Source organism: Schistocerca americana, chromosome 11 (genome assembly GCF_021461395.2).
Source record: "Schistocerca americana isolate TAMUIC-IGC-003095 chromosome 11, iqSchAmer2.1, whole genome shotgun sequence".
In the NCBI taxonomy this organism is placed as follows: Eukaryota; Metazoa; Arthropoda; class Insecta; order Orthoptera; family Acrididae; genus Schistocerca; species Schistocerca americana.
In genome coordinates this window covers 145,108,073-145,127,907 of record NC_060129.1, presented here as the reverse complement: position 1 = coordinate 145,127,907, position 19,835 = coordinate 145,108,073, and the positions used below count along the sequence as shown (strand labels likewise).

At 44.7% G+C, this 19,835-nt stretch overlaps 1 protein-coding gene across 1 annotated transcript in view; it reads right to left on the bottom strand.

Moving 5' to 3' along the window:
- Positions 1 to 19,835, bottom strand: part of LOC124553889 (guanine nucleotide-binding protein subunit beta-2) — a 163,856-nt gene that overhangs the window by 72,420 nt on the left and 71,601 nt on the right. Inside the window, exon 4 of the mRNA XM_047127905.1 lies at positions 7,014 to 7,147. Coding sequence (XP_046983861.1) covers positions 7,014 to 7,147 — 134 coding nt within the window. The remainder of the gene's footprint in view (positions 1 to 7,013; positions 7,148 to 19,835) is intronic.

The window sequence follows — 19,835 nt, the reverse complement described above, 5'->3', positions numbered from 1 at the left end:
TGACTGCAGCGTTCGATGGTACCTGGCATAAACGGGGACACACATCTCTTCATGGTGTAGTATCTGCCACCAGTATGTATACATGGGAAGTTTTAGATGTAGCAGTAATGTCAAAGTATTGTAGATGTCCACAAAAATATAAAGGTACACATGAAAATAATTGCAAAGCTAACTATAGTGGCAGTAGTGGAGGAATGGAAGTGGCTGGTGTTGCCAGTATATTCCAGCGTTCTGAGGCGTGTGATAAAGTGCGATATGTTAATTACCTTGGTGACGGTGATTCTAAAAGTTTCAAACATGTTCAAGGACTGAAGCCCTATGGTGATGATGTTGTAGTGCAGAAATTTGAGTGTATTGGACACGTACAGAAGCGAATGGGAACAAGACTTCGGCGACTGAAAGCTTCGTACAAAAAACAAAAACTCAGTGATGGTAAAGAGTTGGATGGGAAGGGAAGGTTAACTGACAGTGTAATTGACAAAATACAGAACTATTATGGAGTGGCTATTAGACAAAATACACAAAGTGTCGACGAAATGAAGAAGGCTATTTGGGCTCTTTTTTTTCATACTTCTTCAACCGATGAAAATCCCCAACATAGCTTGTGTCCCAAGGAAGAAGACAGTTGGTGTAAATATAACAAAGGATTGCTAACTGGTGAAGTGGACACTCATAAGCATAGTCTGCCTCATGCAATAATGGAGGTGATAAAACCTATTTTCAGAGACTTAGCAGCACCTGAACTGTTGAAAAAGTGTATTCACGGAAAAACTCAAAACCCCAATGAAAGTGTAAATAGTGTTATATGGTCGAGAATCCCCAAGACTGTATTTGTTGGAATAGAAACACTTCACTTTGGTGTGTATATTGCTGTTGCGACTTTCAATGATGGCAACATTGTAAGGTGCAAGGTATTTAGAAATATGGGAATGAAGATAGGTTCTAACATGGTACGAGCGATGCTTGCTTTAGACAAGGAACGCCTTCGGGCTGCAGACAGGGCTGTAAAGAGTCTAGAAATACAAGCAAGAGTAAACAGGAGGAGGAACAAGAGGAAGCTGGAGGAGGAGTTTGCAGAGGATGAAGATAATCCATCCTATGGATCTGGAATGCACTAAAAAGTTAATCCAATCTTTGTCGCTCGATTCCCAAAACTTTTATTTTCTCATACTAATTACATGTTTTCTAAGGATCTTCCAAACATATTTGTTTCAAACTTTCAGTAAATGTTTCACAGTACCTTCTGCGTAATTTAACACAGCCTTTTTCCAAAAAACTGTATATTTTTGAATATATAAATAAAAAATTGCAAAAAAATTTTGTGAATTTTCATTACAATTGAAAAAAATCATCTTTAATAACTGAACTAAAATTTTGTAAAATCCCTGTGTTAAGTTGTAGCCCATATTCCAATAAATAATCTGTAAAAAGTTCAACTTCCTACCTCAAATGCTTTGTGAGGAAAGATGTAATTTATAAGCGTTATTTTAACATTGCAAGTATAGGGCGTTCCGGAGCCCCTTAACAAGGGAACCTCCCCATCGCACCCCGCTCAGATTTAGTTATAAGTTAGCACAGTGGATAGGCTTTGAAAAACTGAACACAGATCACTCGAGAAAACAGGAAGAAGTTGTGTGGAACTATGAAAAAATAAGCAAAATATACAAACTGTGTAGTCCTTATGCGAGATAGGTAGTATCAAGGACAGTATGAGCTCAGGAGCGCCGTGGTCCCGTGGTTAGCGTGAGCAGCTACGGAACGAGAGGCCCTTGGTTCAAGTCTTCCCTCGAGTGAAAAGTATACTTCCATTATTTTCGCAAAGTTAGGATCTGTCCGTTCGTTCATTGAAGTTTCTGTTCGCTGTAATAAGTTTAGTGTCTGTGTATTGCGACCGCATCGCAAAACCATGCGATTTGTTGACGAAAGGACGTGCCTCTCCAACGGGAACCGAAAACATTTGATCCGTAGGTCATAGGTCAACCGATTCCTCCACAGGAAAAGACGTCTAATATATTCTATACGACACTGGTGACGGCATGTGCGTCACATGACAGGAATATGTTGTCGACCCACCTAACTTGTACACTTGGCGAATGGGTAAAAGATTCTTCTACCTTGCCCGATTTAGGTTTTCTTGTGGATATGACAATCACTCCCAAAAAAGTGATGAAAACATAAGAGTTTGTCGCATAAACTGAATATAAAAAATTAAACTTTTCACTCTAGGGAAGACTTGAACCAAGGACCTTTCGTTCCGTAGCTGCTCACGCCAACCACGGGACCACGGCGCTCCTGCGCTCACGTTATCCTTGATGTTGCATATCATGCCTATGGACTACTCAGTTTGTATATTTTGCTTATTGTTTCATAGTTCCACACAACTTCCTGTTTTCTCGATCGATCTGTGTTCAGTTTTTCAAGGCCTATCCACTGTGCCAACTTATAACTAAATCTGAGGGGGGTGCGATGGGGAGGTTCCCTTGCAAGAGCATTTCTTCTGCTTTCACCATACACTAGAAGCACACCTAACTTTTCTTCGTTGGTGTACATGTCTGCTGCAAGAAAATGTGACGGGAATGCGATGTCCCACTACCCCAGCAGCACACTTATACCCTTCTTTCGAGCTACCTCGTTGTCACCTTGCAGCGTTATCGAGAAGCAGGAAAACAACACCTTCCGTGTTAAGTTCCTCAGTGATTGAAATGGTTCAAATGGCCCTAAGCACTATGGGATTTAATATCTGAGGTCATCAGTCCCCTAGAACTTAGAACTACTTAAACCTAACCAACCTAAGGACATCACACACATCCATGCCCGAGGCAGGATTCGAACCTGCGACCGTAGCAGCAGCGCGGTTCTGGACTGAAGCTCGGTCACAACGGCCGGCTTCCTCAGTGGTCAACAGGAAAGATCGCATTGGACAACGCCGCTTCGAAGGAGGAATACGATACAAGAAGATATCTGTGTCTCAAAAACTATTCGCCTAACTACACTCCTGGAAATTGAAATAAGAACACCGTGAATTCATTGTCCCAGGAAGGGGAAACTTTATTGACACATTCCTGGGGTCGGATACATCACATGATCACACTGACAGAACCACAGGCACATAGACACAGGCAACAGAGCATGCACAATGTCGGCACTAGTACAGTGTATATCCACCTTTCGCAGCAATGCAGGCTGCTATTCTCCCATGGAGACGATCGTAGAGATGCTGGATGTAGTCCTGTGGAACAGCTTGCCATGCCATTTCCACCTGGCGCCTCAGTTGGACCAGCGTTCGTGCTGGACGTGCAGACCGCGTGAGACGACGCTTCATCCAGTCCCAAACATGCTCAATGGGGGACAGATCCGGAGATCTTGCTGGCCAGGGTAGTTGACTTACACCTTCTAGAGCACGTTGGGTGGCACGGGATACATGCGGACGTGCATTGTCCTGTTGGAACAGCAAGTTCCCTTGCCGGTCTAGGAATGGTAGAACGATGGGTTCGATGACGGTTTGGATGTACCGTGCACTATTCAGTGTCCCCTCGACGATCACCAGTGGTGTACGGCCAGTGTAGGAGATCGCTCCCCACACCATGATGCCGGGTGTTGGCCCTGTGTGCCTCGGTCGTATGCAGTCCTGATTGTGGCGCTCACCTGCACGGCGCCAAACACGCATACGACCATCATTGGCACCAAGGCAGAAGCGACTCTCATCGCTGAAGACGACACGTCTCCATTCGTCCCTCCATTCACGCCTGTCGCGACACCGCTGGAGGCGGGCTGCACGATGTTGGGGCGTGAGCGGAAGACGGCCTAACGGTGTGCGGGACCGTAGCCCAGCTTCATGGAGACGGTTGCGAATGGTCCTCGCCGATACCCCAGGAGCAACAGTGTCCCTAATTTGCTGGGAAGTGGCGGTGCGGTCCCCTACGGCACTGCGTAGGATCCTACGGTCTTGGCGTGCATCCGTGCGTCGCTGCGGTCCGGTCCCAGGTCGACGGGCACGTGCACCTTCCGCCGACCACTGGCGACAACATCGATGTACTGTGGAGACCTCACGCCCCACGTGTTGAGCAATTCGGCGGTACGTCCACCCGGCCTCCCGCATGCCCACTATACGCCCTCGCTCAAAGTCCGTCAACTGCACATACGGTTCACGTCCACGCTGTCGCGGCATGCTACCAGTGTTAAAGACTGCGATGGAGCTCCGTATGCCACGGCAAACTGGCTGACACTGACGGCGGCGGTGCACAAATGCTGCGCAGCTAGCGCCATTTGACGGCCAACACCGTGGTTCCTGGTGTGTCCGCTGTGCCGTGCGTGTGATCATTGCTTGTACAGCCCTCTCGCAGTGTCCGGAGCAAGTATGGTGGGTCTGACACACCGGTGTCAATGTGTTCTTTTTTCCATTTCCAGGAGTGTATTATGATACACACATATTTGAAACAGTCTTTTTAAGTCCATCACGTTAAGTTAAAACTTAACATAGGGTTCCATTTAAAAAACAAAAACAAAGGTGGTCTCATATCTCTGTAATAAAAAATAGCACAAACATGAAATGCGATGTATTCAAGTAGCCCATGTCCCTGCAATTCACTGTCCAAACGGTATCTTTGTATCTGTTACGGTTGGGGAGATACAAGGGGTGTTATGACGAAGCTGTTTCATCCTGTATATATATACGAGGTTTGGATCTTTAATAGTGGCAAATATTTATTTACAGCTCGTACAAAATACATACGTGTTTCAAAGTTTTAGTGACCTTCAAAGTAGTCACCAGCAATGTGTATAACCCGTTGCCAGCCATGTGGAAGTCGTACGATACTCTCAGCAGTGCCAGTTGTGTTGAGAGTTCGAGCGGTGCGGTCTATTGCCCGACGAATTTGTAGCAGTTCTGAAGCGAATGCCGTGAAGTGTTTCCTTCAGTTTAGAAATCAAGTTGAACTCACGAGGACTTAAGTCAGTGGAGTGCAGTAGGTGGTATAGCACTTAGCGGCCCCATCAGTCAAACAAATCAGTGACAGGCTGCACTCTTCGTGCACGAGCATTGTGCTGCAAAATGGTGGTCAGCTCCTGCAGAAAGTGTCATCACTTCTGTCTCTATGCTGTTCATTTTTGGAACACAACCTAGGAGCAGCTTACAGACAGAAGTGGTGACACTTTCTGCAGGACCTGACCATCATTTTGCAGCACAATGCTCGTGCACGAAGAGTGCAGCCTGTCACTGACTTGTTTGACTGATGGGGCTGCTAAGTGCTATACCACCTACTGCACTCCACTGACTTAAGTCCTCGTGAGTTCAACTTGATTTCTAAACTGAAGGAAACACTTGACGGCATTCGCTTCAGAACTGCTACAAATTCGTCGGCCAATAGACCGCACCGCTCGAACAGTCAGCACAACTGCAACACGTTTCTATTTTGTACGAGCTTAAATAAATATTTGCCACTATTAAAGTTCCAAACCTCCTATACATAAAATTTCACCCTTGTATTTGTCCAAGAGATATAGATATATACAGTACTGGACATTAAAATTGGTACACCACGAAAATCACGTGCAACAGACGCGAAATTTAACCGACAGGAAGATGCTGTGATATGCAAATGATTAGCTTTTCAGAGCATTCGCACAAGGTTGGCGCCGGTGGCGGCACCTACAACGTGCTGACATGAGGAAAGTTTCCAACCGGTTTCACATACACAAACAGCAGTTGGCCGGCGTTGCCTGGTGAAACGTTGCTGTGATGCCTCGTGTAAGGAGGAGAAATGCGTACCATCACGATTCCGACATTGATAAACGTCGGATTGTAGCGTATCGCGATTTCGGTTTATCGTATCGCGACATTCCTGCTCGCGTTGGTCAAGATCCAATGACTGTTAGCAGAATATGGAATCGGTGGGTTCAGGAGGGTAATACGGAGCGCCGTGCTGGATCCCAACGGCCTCGTATCACTAGCAGTCGAGATGACAGGCATCTTATCTGCATGGCTGTAACGGATCGTGCAGCCACGTCTCGATCCCTGAGTCAACAGATGGGGACGTTCGTAAGACAACAACCATCTGCACGAACAGTTCGACGACGTTCGCAGCAACACGGACTATCAGCTCGGAGACCATAGCTGCGGTTACCATTGTCGCTGCATCGCAGACAGGAGCGCCTGCGATGGTGTACTCAACGACGAACCTGGGTGCACGAATGGCAAAACGTAATTTTTTCGGAGAAATCGAGGTTCTGTTCACAGCAACACGATGGTCGCATCCGTGTTTCTCGACGTCGCGGTGAATGCACATTGGAAGCGTGTATTCGTCATCGCCATAGTGTCGTATCACTCGGCGTGATGGTGTGGGGTGCCATCGGTTACACGTCTCGGTCACCTCTTGTTCGCATTGACGGCACTTTGAACAGTGGACGTTACATTTCAGATGTTTTACGACCCGCGGCTCTACCCTTCATTCGATCCCTGCGAAACCCCACATTTCAGCAGGATAATACACGACCGCATGTAGCAGGTCGTGTACGGGCCTTTCTGGATACAGAAAATGTTCGACTTCTGCCCTAGCCAGCACATTCTCCAGATCTCTCACCAATTGAAAACGCCTGGTCAATGGCGGCCGAGCAACTGGCTCGTCACAATACGCCAGTCACTACTCGTGATGAACTGTGCTGTCGTGTTCAAGCTTCATGGGCAGCTGTACCTGTACACGCCATCCGAGCTCTGTTTGACTCAGTGCCCAGGCGTATCAAGCCCGTTATTAGGGCCAGAGGTGGTTGTTCTGGGTACTGATTTCTGAGGATCTATGCACCCAAATTGCGTGAAAATGTAATCACATGTCAGTTCTAGTATAATATATGTGTCCAATGAATACCTGTTTATCATCTGCATTTCTTCTTGGTGTAGCAGTTTTAATGGCCAGTAGTGTAGATGTGTTGGGTCAGTACATGGCGAAACTGTGGATAGAGAGAGAGAGAGAGAGAGAGTGAGAGAGAGAGTGAGAGTGAGAGAACAGAACTGTCCTCACCGACGAAGTTGCCAGACTGTGAGAAGGCGACGCTCATGACCCAGGAGGAGCGCAGCGGTATGATCTGCACCTTGTTGCCCGTCCACGTGTCCCAGATGATCAGCTTCCCGTCCAGGGAGCCCGTCACCGCGTGCCTGCCAACACAAACACAGCAACAACGTAACAAACAATGACTCCGGCACCTGCTGCACGTTCCACTGCCAGCGCGTACACAACACTCTGCTCTGGTCGTTCTAGGGGCTCGTACAGTCTCGAATTTTGAAGTCTTATTTTTAATCCTATAATGTCTATACAGGGAGGGTATTTTCTACTGTAGAGTGTAGGCCACTAAATTACATGTTGCATTGCGGCACCGGTCAATTCATTTCGTCATTTGTGTGAAGTAGGTTTCAGTTTGTACTAGTGGCACCTTTTATTTACTTATTCCATTCCGGTAATTTTTCTTATTTTGATACATTCATTCAGTTACTACTTTTCTTAGAAGCTAGATTAAGGGAAGGCAAACCTACGTTTCTAGCATTTGTAGACTTAAAGAAAGCTTTTGACAATGTTGACTGGAATACTCTCTTTCAAATTCCGAAGGTGGCAGGGGTAAAATACAAGGAGCGAAAATCTATCTACAATTTGTACACAAACCAGATGGCAGTTATAAGAGTCGAGGGACATGAAAGGGAAGCAGTGGTTGGGAAGGGAGTGAGACAGCGTTGTAGCCTCTCCCCGATGTTATACAATCTCTATATTGAGCAAGCAGTGAAGGAAACAAAACAAAAATTCGGAGTAGGTATTAAAATCCATGGAAAAGAAATAAAAACGTTGAGTTTTGCCGATGGCATTGTAATTGTGTCAGAGACAGCAAAGGACTTGGAAGAGCAGTTGAGCGGAATGGACAATGTCTTGAAAGGAGCATATAAAATGAACACCAACAAAACCAAAACGAGGATAATGGAATGTAGTCGAGTTAAGTCGGGTGATGCTGAGGGAATTAGATTAGGAAATGACACATTTGAAGTAGTAGATGACTTTACTATTTGTGGAGAAAAATAACTGATGATGGTCGAAGTAGAGAGGATATAAAATGTAGACTGGCAATGCCAAGGGAAGCATTTCTGAGGAAGAGAAATTTGTTAACGTCGAGTATAGATTTAAGTGTCAGGAAGTCGTTTCGGAAACTATTTGTATGGAGCGTAGCCATGTATGGAAGTGAAACATGGACGATTAATACTTTGGACAAGAAGAGAATAGAAGCTTTCGAAATGTGGTACTACAGAAGAATGCTGAAGATTAGATGGGTAGATCACATAACTAATGAGGAAGAATTGAATAGGATTGGGGAGAACAGGAGTTTGTGCCACACCTTGACTTGTAGAAGGCATCGGTTGGTAGGACATGTTCTGAGGCATCAAGAGATCACCAGTTTAGTATTGTAGGGCAGAGTGGAGGGTAAAAATCGTAGAGGGAGACCAAGAGATCAATACACTAAGCAGATTCAGAAGGATGTAGGCTGCAGTAGGTACTGGGAGATGAAGAAGCTTGCACAGGATAGAGTAGCATGGAGAGCTGCATCACACCAGTCTCAGAACTGAGGACCACAACAACAACAACAACAACAACATTCAGTTACTTCAAATGGTTCAAATGGCTCTGAGCACTATGGGACTTAACTACTGAGGTCATCAGTCCCCTAGAACTTAGAACCACTTAAACCTAACTAACCTAAGGACGTCACACACATCCATGCCCGAGGCAGGATTCGAACCTGCGACCGTAGCGGTCGAGCGGTTCCAGACTGTAGCGCCTAGAACCGCTCGGCCACTCCGGTCGGCATTCAGTTACTAACCAGCGATTAGTGAACATGTCGTAACCACATTGAATACTGTAACCATCAAATCCTCCAAAAATAAATGAAAAATATACCTATTCAAAAAATCAGATAAAAATTTACTTGACGCCTTCCTGAGAGACAACCTCCACTCCTTCCAAACTAATAATATGTGTAGACCAGGTGTAGCTTGAATTCAGAACAATAGTATCCGCAGTAATTGAGAGATTTATATCAAATAAATTAACAAACGACGGAGCTGACCCTCCTTGGTACACAAAACGATCCAGGACACTGTTACAGAAACAATGATACAAACATGCCAAATCTAAACAGACGCAAAATCCTCATTATTCGTGATCTTTTACAGAAGTTCGAAATTTAGCGCGGGCTTCAATGCAAGATGCTTATAACAGGATGCACAACGAAACTTTGTCTCGAAACCTGACAGAAAATCAAAAGAGATTCTAGTCGTATGTAAAGTATGTTACGGGCAAGAAACAACCAATGCCTTCTCTGCGCGATAGCAATGGAGATACCATCGAAGACAGTGGTGCCAAAGCAGAGTTACTAAACACGGCTTTCCGAAATGCCTTCACAAAAGAACACGAAGTACAAATTTCAGATTCGAATCAAGAACAGCTGCCAACATGAGTAACATAGAAGTAAATTTCGTCGGAGTATTAAAGCAACTTAAATCACTTAATAAAGCAAGTCTTCTGGTCCAGACTGTATACCAATTAGGTTCCTTTCACAGTATGCTGATGCAATAGCTCCATACTTAACAATGATATACAACCGTTCACTCGAGGAAAGATCCGTATCGAAACACTGGTAAGTTGTACAGGTCACACTAATATTCAATAAAGGTAGCAGGAGTAATCCACTAAATTACAGGCCCATATTATTAACGTCGATATGCAGAAGGATTTTGGAACATACGAGCATATTGTGTTCGAACATCATGAATTACCTCGAAGAAAACGGTCTATTGACACACAGTCAAAATGGGTTTATAAAACTTCGCTCTTATGAAACACAACTAGCTGTTTATTCGCTATTGCGTGCTACTGACAAGGTATTTTAGATCGATTCCGTATTTCTGGATTTCCGGAAGGCTTTTGACACTGTACCGCACAAGCGGCTTGTAGTGAAATTGCGTGCTCATGGAATATCGTCTCAGTTATGTGACTGGATTTGTGATTTCCTGTCATCGAGTAAAACAGAAGTGATTTCGGGCGTTCTCCAAGGTAGTGTTATAGGCGCTTTGCTGTTCTTTAACAATATAAACGGTTTGGGAGACAATCAGAGCGTCCATCTTAGGTTGGCAGATGACGCTGTTGTTTAGCGACTAATAAAGTCATCAGAAGATCAAAACAAATTGCAAAACGATTTCGAAATGATATCGGAATGGTGCGAAAAGTGGCAGTCGATCATAAATAACGTGAAGTGTGAGGTCATCCACATGAGTGCTAAAAGAAAGCCGTTAAACTTCGGTTACACGATAAATCAGTCAAATATAAAGACCGTAAATTCACCTAAATACCAAGGAATTGCAATTACGAACAACTTAAATTGGAAGGAACACACAGAAAATGTTGTGGGGAAGGCTACCCAGAGACTGCGTTTTATTGGCAGGACACTTAGAAAATGTAACAGACCTACTATGGAGACTGCCTACACTACGCTTGTCCGTCCTCTTTTTAGAATACTGCTGCGCGGCGTGGGATCCTTACCAAATACGATTGACGCAGTACGTTTTGTATTATTTCGAAATGATACAGGATTTGGGCTGGAAATCGTTAAAAGAAAGACGTTTTCCCTTGGGACGGAATCTTCTCACGAAATTCCAATCACCAACTTTCTCATCCGAATGCGAAAATATTTTGTTGACACCGACCTACGTAGGGAGGAACGATCACCACGATAAAATAAGGGAAATCAGAGCTCGTACGGAAAGATATAGGTCTTTGTTCCTTCCGCGCGCAATACGAGAGTGGAACAATAGAGAATTGTGAAGGTGGTTGGATGAACCCTCTGCCAGGCACTTAAATGTGATTTGCAGAGTATCCATGTAGATGTAGATGTAGATGTGGGAAAATTATACGGAAATAACGATTCGCTTTGAATATTTTAATAATAGTTGCCATCTAAGCAATGGATTCACATTACATCGATTGTAACTTTTGATATATACTTTTATCAAATCAGATACAATTTATGCAAATTTAGCTACTATTTGAAACTTACTGTGTCAGTAATTATCTTTTTGCGTACCTGCATTAGGTCTACATTTCGTATTTAAACTTCTTGCTACGTAAACATTAGCTCTCCATTGTCAATGTATTCAAAAACTAATGCAAAACAATATTATTGCTGTGGATTTTGCACAAATGGGAAACTATTACTGTGTAAAACAAAATAATTAAAAATCGTGCAATTAAGAAAATTTGTGGGTAAAATGTTGGCACCTGAGGCACTGAAGTCAAAACAGTACAACGACTTTTTATGTCATTTACATCAAACCTTATGGACAACTTTTCAGCTACCAGTCAGACTTTCTTTTATTTATATTTTACACTATGCGTTTCGGGAAGTGATTCCCTTCTGTAAGTGCGTCTTCTCTCTGTGTAGCGCGACATTTCTTGTAATGTTTTTGATGCCTGAGGGTACGCGTTGTTCCGTTGACTTTACTGCAATGTACAAAACAAAAACCGCCTGATTTTTAGTTTATTATCGATCTTTATAATTATATACTGAGTTGCGAAATTTGGGAGAAATTGGTGTCACAGTTTTCCTATGGTTCATTTGTGCAGTGCCTCAGACATATTAAACTTTACTCCCAGTTTTCTGTTTACAGTATACATCGAGAACAAGAAACTTACGTGAACAAACGGTTACAAAGGTTTTTTTAGATGTAGCCAAAAGAAACAATGTTGCAGCTCTTCCACGGAGTAAGTTACACCTTTGTAGAGACAGTATTTAATTTAACAATCTGAATAATAATATGCTTATATTATATATATATATATATATATATATATATATATACATCTACATTTATACTCCGCAAGCCACCCAAGGGTGAGTGGCGGAGGGCACTTTACGTGCCACTGTCATTACCTCCCTTTCCTGTTCCAGTCGCGTATGGTTCGCGGGAAGAACGACTGCCGGAAAGCCTCCGTACGCGCTCGAATCTCTCTGATTTTACATTCGTGATCTCCTCGGGAGGTATAAGTAGGGGGAAGCAATACATTCGATACCTCATCCAGAAACGCACCCTCTCGAAACCTGGACAGCAGGCTACACCGCGATGCACAGCGCCTCTCTTGCAGAGTCTGCCACTTGAGTTTGCTAAACATCTCCGTAACGCTATCACGGTTACCAAATAACCCTGTGACGAAACGCGCCGCTCTTCTTTGGATCTTCTCTATCTCCTCCGTCAAGTCGACCTGATACGGATCCCACACTGATGAGCTCCTTTGTTGATGGACTACATTTTCTAAGGACTCTCCCAATGAATCTCAACCTGGCACCCGTCTTTCTATGTATTTGCAATACATTACATTTGTCTATGTTAAGGGTGAGTTGCCATTCCCGGCACCAAGTGCCTATCCGCTGCAGATCTTCCTGCATTTCGCTACAATTTTCTAATGCTGCAACTTCTCTGTATACTACAGCATCATCCGCGAAAAGCCGCATGGAACTTCCGACACTATCTACTAGGTCATTTATATATTTTGTGAAAAGCAATGGTCCCATAACATTCCCCTGTAGCACGCCAGTGGTTACTTTATCGTCTGTGCTCTGTTTGCTAAAAACTCTTCAATCCAGCACACAGCTGCTCTGATATTCCGTAGGCTCTTACTTTGTTTATCAGGCGACAGTGCGGAACTGTATCAAATGGCTCTGAGCACTATGGGACTCAACTGCTGAGGTCATGAGTTCAAATGGTTCAAATGGCTCTGAGCACTATGGGACTCAACTGCTGAGGTCATTAGTCCCCTAGAACTTAGAACTAGTTAAACCTAACTAACCTAAGGACATCACAAACATCCATGCCCGAGGCAGGATTTGAACCCGCGACCGTAGCGGTCTTGCGGTTCCAGACTGCAGCGCCTTTAACCGCACGGCCACTTCGGCCGGCTACATATTTCTGTTCGTCAAATGTCGAAATGAAAAATTAAACAGTGAGGTAGAGGAGGGAGGGGGGAGGAGCGGGAAGGAGAGGGATTTCGAAAATATAACTTTTTAGACAAATCTGGGCGCACAGTTTTAATGTACATTAAAAACCATAGAACCTTCTTAGAAGTTTTTTTTAAATTTTTTTTGTCTTTTATCTGTTACCTTTTCAACGCTATTCATTCAGAAATATTAAACTTAGATTTTTTTTTTTTTTTTTTTTTTCAAGGAAGCGTTTCACACCCTTAACCGCGAAACGGGCAAATATAAAAAAGTTATGTGTCTCTTATTTTGCTCGACACTACAACATATTCAAAGCCGATGAAAATCGAAGGTATCCCATGGGTAGGTTTGCTTGTAACTACTTTGGCATTACAGTTACATACAATTTAAACTGGAACAACCACATATACACTACTGGTCATAAGAATTGCTACCCAGAACAACCACCTCTGGACGTAATAACGGCCTTGATACGCCTGGGCACTGAGTCAAACAGAGATTAGATGGCGTGTACAGGTACAGCTGCCCACGCAGCTTGAACACAATACCACGGTTCATCAAGAGTAGTGACTAGCGTATTGTGACGAGCCAGTTGCTCGGCCACCAATGACCAGACTTTTCAATTGGTGGGAGATCTGGAGAATGTGCTGGCCAGGGCAGCAGTCGAACATTTTCTGTATCCAGAAAGGCCCGTACAGGACCTGAAACATGCGGTCGTGCACTATCCTGCTGAAATGTAGGGTTTTTCCGGGATCGAATGAAGGGTAGAGCCACGGGTCGTAACACATCTGAAATGTAACGTTCACTGTTCAAAGTGCCGTCAATTCGAACAAGAGGTGACCGAGACGTGTAACCAATGGCACCCCCTACTATCACACCGGGTGATACGCCAGTATGTCGATGACGAATACACCCTTCAAATGTCCGTCCATCGCGATGTCGTCAAACACGGATGCAACCATTATGATGCTGTAAACAGAACGTAGATTCATCCGAAAAAAATGACGTTTTGCCATTCGTGCACCCAGGTTCGTCGTCGAGTACACCATCGCAGGTGTGACTGTCTGTGATGCAGCGTCAAGGGTAACCGAAGCCACGGTCTCCTCCGAGCTGATAGTCTGTGCTGCTGCAAATGTAGTCGAACTCTTCGTGCAGATGGTTGTTGTCTTGCAAACGTCCCCATGTGTTGACTCAGGGATCGAGACGTGGCTGCACGATCCGTTACAGCCATGCGGATAAGATGCCTGTCATCTCGACTGCTAGTGATTCGAGGCCGTTGGGATCCAGCACAGCGTTCCGTATTACCCTCCTGAACCCACCGATTCCATATTCTGCTAACAGTCATTGGATCTCGACCAACGCGAGCAGCAATGTCGCGATACGATATACCGCAATCGCGATAGGCTACAATCCGACCTTTATCAAAGTCGGAGACGTGATGGTACACATTTCTCCTCCTTACACGAGGCATCACAACAACGTTTCACCAGGCAACGCCGGTCAATTGCTGTTCGGTTGGAAACTTTCCTCATGTCAGCACGTTGTAGGTGTCGCCACCGGCGTCAACCTTGTGTGAATGCTCTGAAAAGCTAATCATTTGCATATCACAGCATCTTCTTCCTGTCGGTTTAATTTCACGTCTGTAGCACGACATCTTCGTGGTGTAGCAATTTTAATGGCCAGTAGTGTAATATGAACACCCTGTTTAATTACGACGTTCACTTGCATTCAAAAAAATAATGTTCTAAAAATTTAGTCCCCCATTTACAGCGAATTTTCTTCCTCCATATTCGTCAATCATTTTAAATATGCTTAGTACAAGAAACCACCTAAATATGAGGCACCTTTCCACTTTTGCTTTGGAAAACTGTAATTGTTTTTGTGACTATTCTCACGAAATTCCCACTGTCAAATATGCTTGGTGTGCTAAATCACAGTGCATTCAGCATTGTTTTTTTCTTTCTTTTTTTTTTTTTACTCAAACAGTTCTCCGGTTCCTCGTTATTGTACAGATTTACAATATTGTTGGATCAACAATGTGCATACAGTTTCAATCTTAAAAGTTTACAAAGAAAAGGAAAAGCAACCCAAAATGAAAAGAAAACACAAATACAATACAAAGTCATGGACTGTGCGGCTGGTCCCGGCGGAGGCTCGAGTCCTCCCTCGGGCATGGATGTGTGTGTTTGTCCTTAGGATAATTTGGGTTACGTAGTGTGTAAGCTTAGGGACTGATGACCTTAGCAGTTAAGTCCCACAAGATTTCACACACATTTGAACATTTGAACAACACAAGATATTTTACATTCCATAAAATTAAAAGAAAAAATAAATCAATCTATATCTGAAGAATATACATATAAAAATATATTTATCTGGGAAAGACTTGTTAAGCAACGGAAGATCACAACTGGCACTGAAGCGGACACATATTGGGCGCATGTACAGCGATATAGAGATATTTCTAGAGTATTTCTGACAAATGATTCTTTGGAAAACCGCACCACCCACCACATTTGATTGAATATGGTATTAACGATGCTACACATTTTGCTATTAGCCAAATATCGAAATGAAAAACAAAGCAGTGAGGAATGGAGAATTTGAAAAAAAATGACTTTTTCGACTGATCTGGGTGGATCGCTCTAACGAACATAACAGACCATAGGACTTTTATTTGAAGTTTTTCTTCATACACTGAAGAGCCAAAGAAAATGGTACACCTGCCTAATATCGTGTAGGGTCCCCACGAGCGCGATGACTTGCCACAACACGACGTGGCATGGACTCGACTAAAGTCTGAAGTAGTGCTGGAGGGAATTGACACCATGAATCCTGCAGGATGGCCCATAAATCCGTAAGAGTATGAAGGGGGGTGGAGATTTCTTCTGAAGAGCACGTGGCAAGGCATCCCAGATATACTCAGTCTTCATGTCTTTGGGGGGGGGGGGGGGGGGTTGGTGGCCAGCGGAAGTGTTTAAACTGAGAAGAGCGTTCCTGGAGCCACTCTGTAGCAAATCTGGAGTGTGGGGTGTCGCATTGTTCTGCTGGAATTGCCCAAGTGCGTTGGAATGCACAATGGACATGAATGGATGCAGGTGATCACATAGAATGCTTACGTAGGTGTCACCTGTCCGAGACGTATCTAGAGGTGTCAAGTGTCCAATATCACTCCAACTGCACACACCCCACACGATTACAGAGCCTTCACCAGCTTGAACACTCCCCTGCGTACATGTAGTGACTATGGATTCGTGAGGTTGTCTCCATACCCATACACGTCCATCCGCTCGATATAATTTGAAACGAGACTCGTCCGACCAGGCAGTATGTTTCCAGTGATCAACAGTCCAATGTCAGAGTTGGTAGGCCCTGGCTAGGCGTAAAGCTTTGTGTCGTGCAGTCCTCAAGGGTACACGAATGGGTCTTCGGTTCCGAAAGCCCACATCGATTATGTTTCGTTGAATGGTTCGCACGTTGACGCTTGCTGATGGTCCAGCACTGAAATCTGCAGCAGCTTGTGCAACGGGTTGCACTTCTGCCACGTTAAACGTTTCTCTTCAGTTGTCATTGGTCCTGTTCTTGTAAGATCTTTTTCCTGGCCACAGTGATGTCGGAGATTTGGTGTTTTATCAGATTTCTGATATTCACAGTACACTCGTGAAATGTTTGTGAGCCATGGTAATACTTGCTGCTTTGAAAAGCGCGCCGCAGCGCGTAGTGTGAAGCAGTCGTCCTCCGTTTCTGGTGGTAGCGCCGCTGTGGCAATCGCAGCTTTGGTGTCTCCCTCTGTTGGGAAAGGGGAAAGGTTGGCTGTTTCACGTGCATTTAAGGGGCGCTGTGAGTTCGGCAAGGGTCAGTTGGGGGAGAGTCTGGTCAGTTGGTCAGCCGGGTCAGTGTGGGGCAGTCAGTGTATGCCAGTCGTCCACAGTGGTAGTATGTGTTAGGCCGCCGGTCTGCTCGAGATTGTTCAGGCAACGGTCATTGGCGGTTGGATCGGTCGGTTGGTCGGTCGCGCACTGAGACACGAGATGACTTGTCCGCCTTGAGCGTCGGCGCACGTGAGGTCGCCACGTGAGTCCAGTGGGCCGCGCTGTATAGAAAGAGGTAGTGGCTTCGCAGCCGACACGAGAGCAACAGGAGTCAACACACGACGTCGGTCTGGCCGGTGCGAGCTGCGACGCCGTGAGACGGGAGATCGGCGCGCCTTCCTGCGTCCGTTGGAGCGGCTGGCAGCGGACGGTTCGGGAGAGCGATTTGGGGGTGCTGCGCCAGGTCTTCGCCAGATATCGCTGTTATTAGAAGTTAAGTGATTGGAGATATTTTGTTTCATTTACTTGTTAAATTCTGCTTGTTTTTTGGTGAGGCCACCAGGCCGACCGCGGTGGCCAAGCGGTTCTAGGCGCCGCAGTCCCGAACCGCGCAACTGCTACGGTCGCAGGTTCGAATCCTGCTTCGGGCATGGATGTGTGTGATGTCCTTAGGTTACTTAGGTTTAAGTAGTTCTAAGTTATAGGGGGCTGATGACCTGAGATGTTAAGTCTCATAGTGCTCAGAGACATTTTAACCATTTTTTTGAGGTCACCAGCCGTTTGTTTTGGGGTCGTCCCACCATTCTTCTCCATTTGCCCACCCGCGGGAAGGTGGTTATTTATGAATTGGGTGGTCCGTTTTTCCCTTGTGGAGTAGGGGCAGGTTAGAGCAACCTGCGGTTCGGGTTGTTCGCTAATCTCCCTATCAATCTACTGTACGTTAGTAGCTGCTTCTGTCATGTTTGTCGGATTTGGTGTGTTAACGAATTTATTGCTTGGAGTGTAACAGCCTAATACCTGAAATATGTTTTGATCTTTGGAAACTTTGATATTATTGCCTATGATCTTGAGAGGTGGTATCTGTGTGCTGTAGAGCATCTTAACTATTGTTTGGCCAACCTTGTAGAATTTTATGTAAGATTGCATTTCATGAGCTTTTATTTAAATGATCATTTTAGTATATAAAGTTGTCACCCTTTCACCGTAAGACTTTTCTTAGAAGTTAAAATCAAGTTCCACCTTCGGTGGTAAGGTTAATATTTTAATTGTTAGTGTTTTGTACCATTCCCATCCCTCCTACGGGGGTACATAGTTTGTGTTAAAACTCTTAGTTTAAAGCTATCTGGTGTGTTGCAGATTTGCACCAGTGTAGTCTTTCAGAGGTTGTTGTGAGCGATTGTAACTATGGCCGTGTCAAAAGGGAGCGGCAAGATTCTCTGCGCAAAAGCTCATACAGTCAAAGCTTGTTTCTTTCTGCCTCTGAGTAAATTGTAACTTCGATACTTAGAGGGTGCTTTCTGATTATAATTTTAAATGTTTCTTTTAAAAAAAATGCTTTTAAGCGATATTAAAGTGAATAACATTTCCATTTGTTAAAAGGAATTTGGTTATGATTTCAGCAGCTACTTCCTCGCAGTTACTTCCACGCTCACCTAGTGTGATTAAATGTGTTAATGTTCTTGTTGAATTGCTAGTAAATAAAGTAAATTCCTTAAGAAACGATTTTGAAAGTAAATTTACGGTTCATTACTGGAACAACATATCACGAATCACTTAACTTCTAATAAACTGCAATGTCTGGCGAAGACCTGGCGCAGCACCCCCAAATCGCTCTCCCGAACCGTCCGCTGCCAGCCGCTCCAACGGACGCAGGAAGGCGCGCCGATCTCCCGTCTCACGGCGTCGCAGCTCGCACCGGCCAGACCGATGTCGTGTGTTGACTCCTGTTGCTCTCATGTGAACCGCGAAGCCACTACCCCTCGCTATACGGCGCGGCCCACTGGACTCACGTGGCGACCTCACATGCGCCGACGCTCAAGATGGACAAGTCATCTGGTGTCTCAGTGCGCGACCGACCAACCGATCGATCCAACCGCCACTGACCATTGCCTGAACGAACTCGAGCAGACTGGCGGCCTAACACATACTACCACTCTGGACGACAGACAGACACTGACTGCCCCACACTGACCCGGCTGACCAACTGACCAGACTCTCCCAGACTGCACCGACTCAGACTAACCAAGTGCCAAGCTCACAGCGCCCCTTAAATGCACGTGAACAGGCAGCCTCTCCTCTTTCCCACCAGAAGGAGACACCAAAACTGACATTGCCGCCAGAAACGGAGGGCGACTGCTTCACACTACGCGCTGCGGCGCGCTCTTCAAAACAGCAAATTTTACCACGGCTCAGGTTGTATGGGAATATTGGCACTTCATCCTATCTTGCAGATGCTGTGTCCCATAGCTCGTGCTCCGACTATAACACGTCGTTCAAACTCACTCAAATCTTGGTAACCTGCCGTTGTAGCAGCAGTAACCGATCTAACAACTGCGCCATACACTTGTTGTCTTATACAGGTATTGCTGACCGCAATTCTGCCTGTTCACATATCCCTGTATTTGAATATGCATGTCTATACCAGTTTTTTTTGGCGCTTGAATGTGTATGTTACCGCAACAATGGTATTCGTTCAGAAATACGAAACTCAGGTTTTTTTTTTCGAGGGGGCGTTTCACCCTCTTAGTTTGCATATGGGCAAGTATAAAAGAATATGTGTCTCCTATTTTGCTCTACACTTTAACGTATTATAAGCCAATCGGAATCGGAGTGTAGCCGCTTGGGGTAGTTTACTTGTTAGAGGAATCAACAACCTTTAAATCTGTGTGATTATAGTGTAACCGAAATTTAACGTATTCCTTTTAGTACTCATTTGGATGTGCTGGCACTTTTCTTTATGTAGGGTCAATTGGCACTCTTCGCACCATACAGATGTCTTATTTAAAT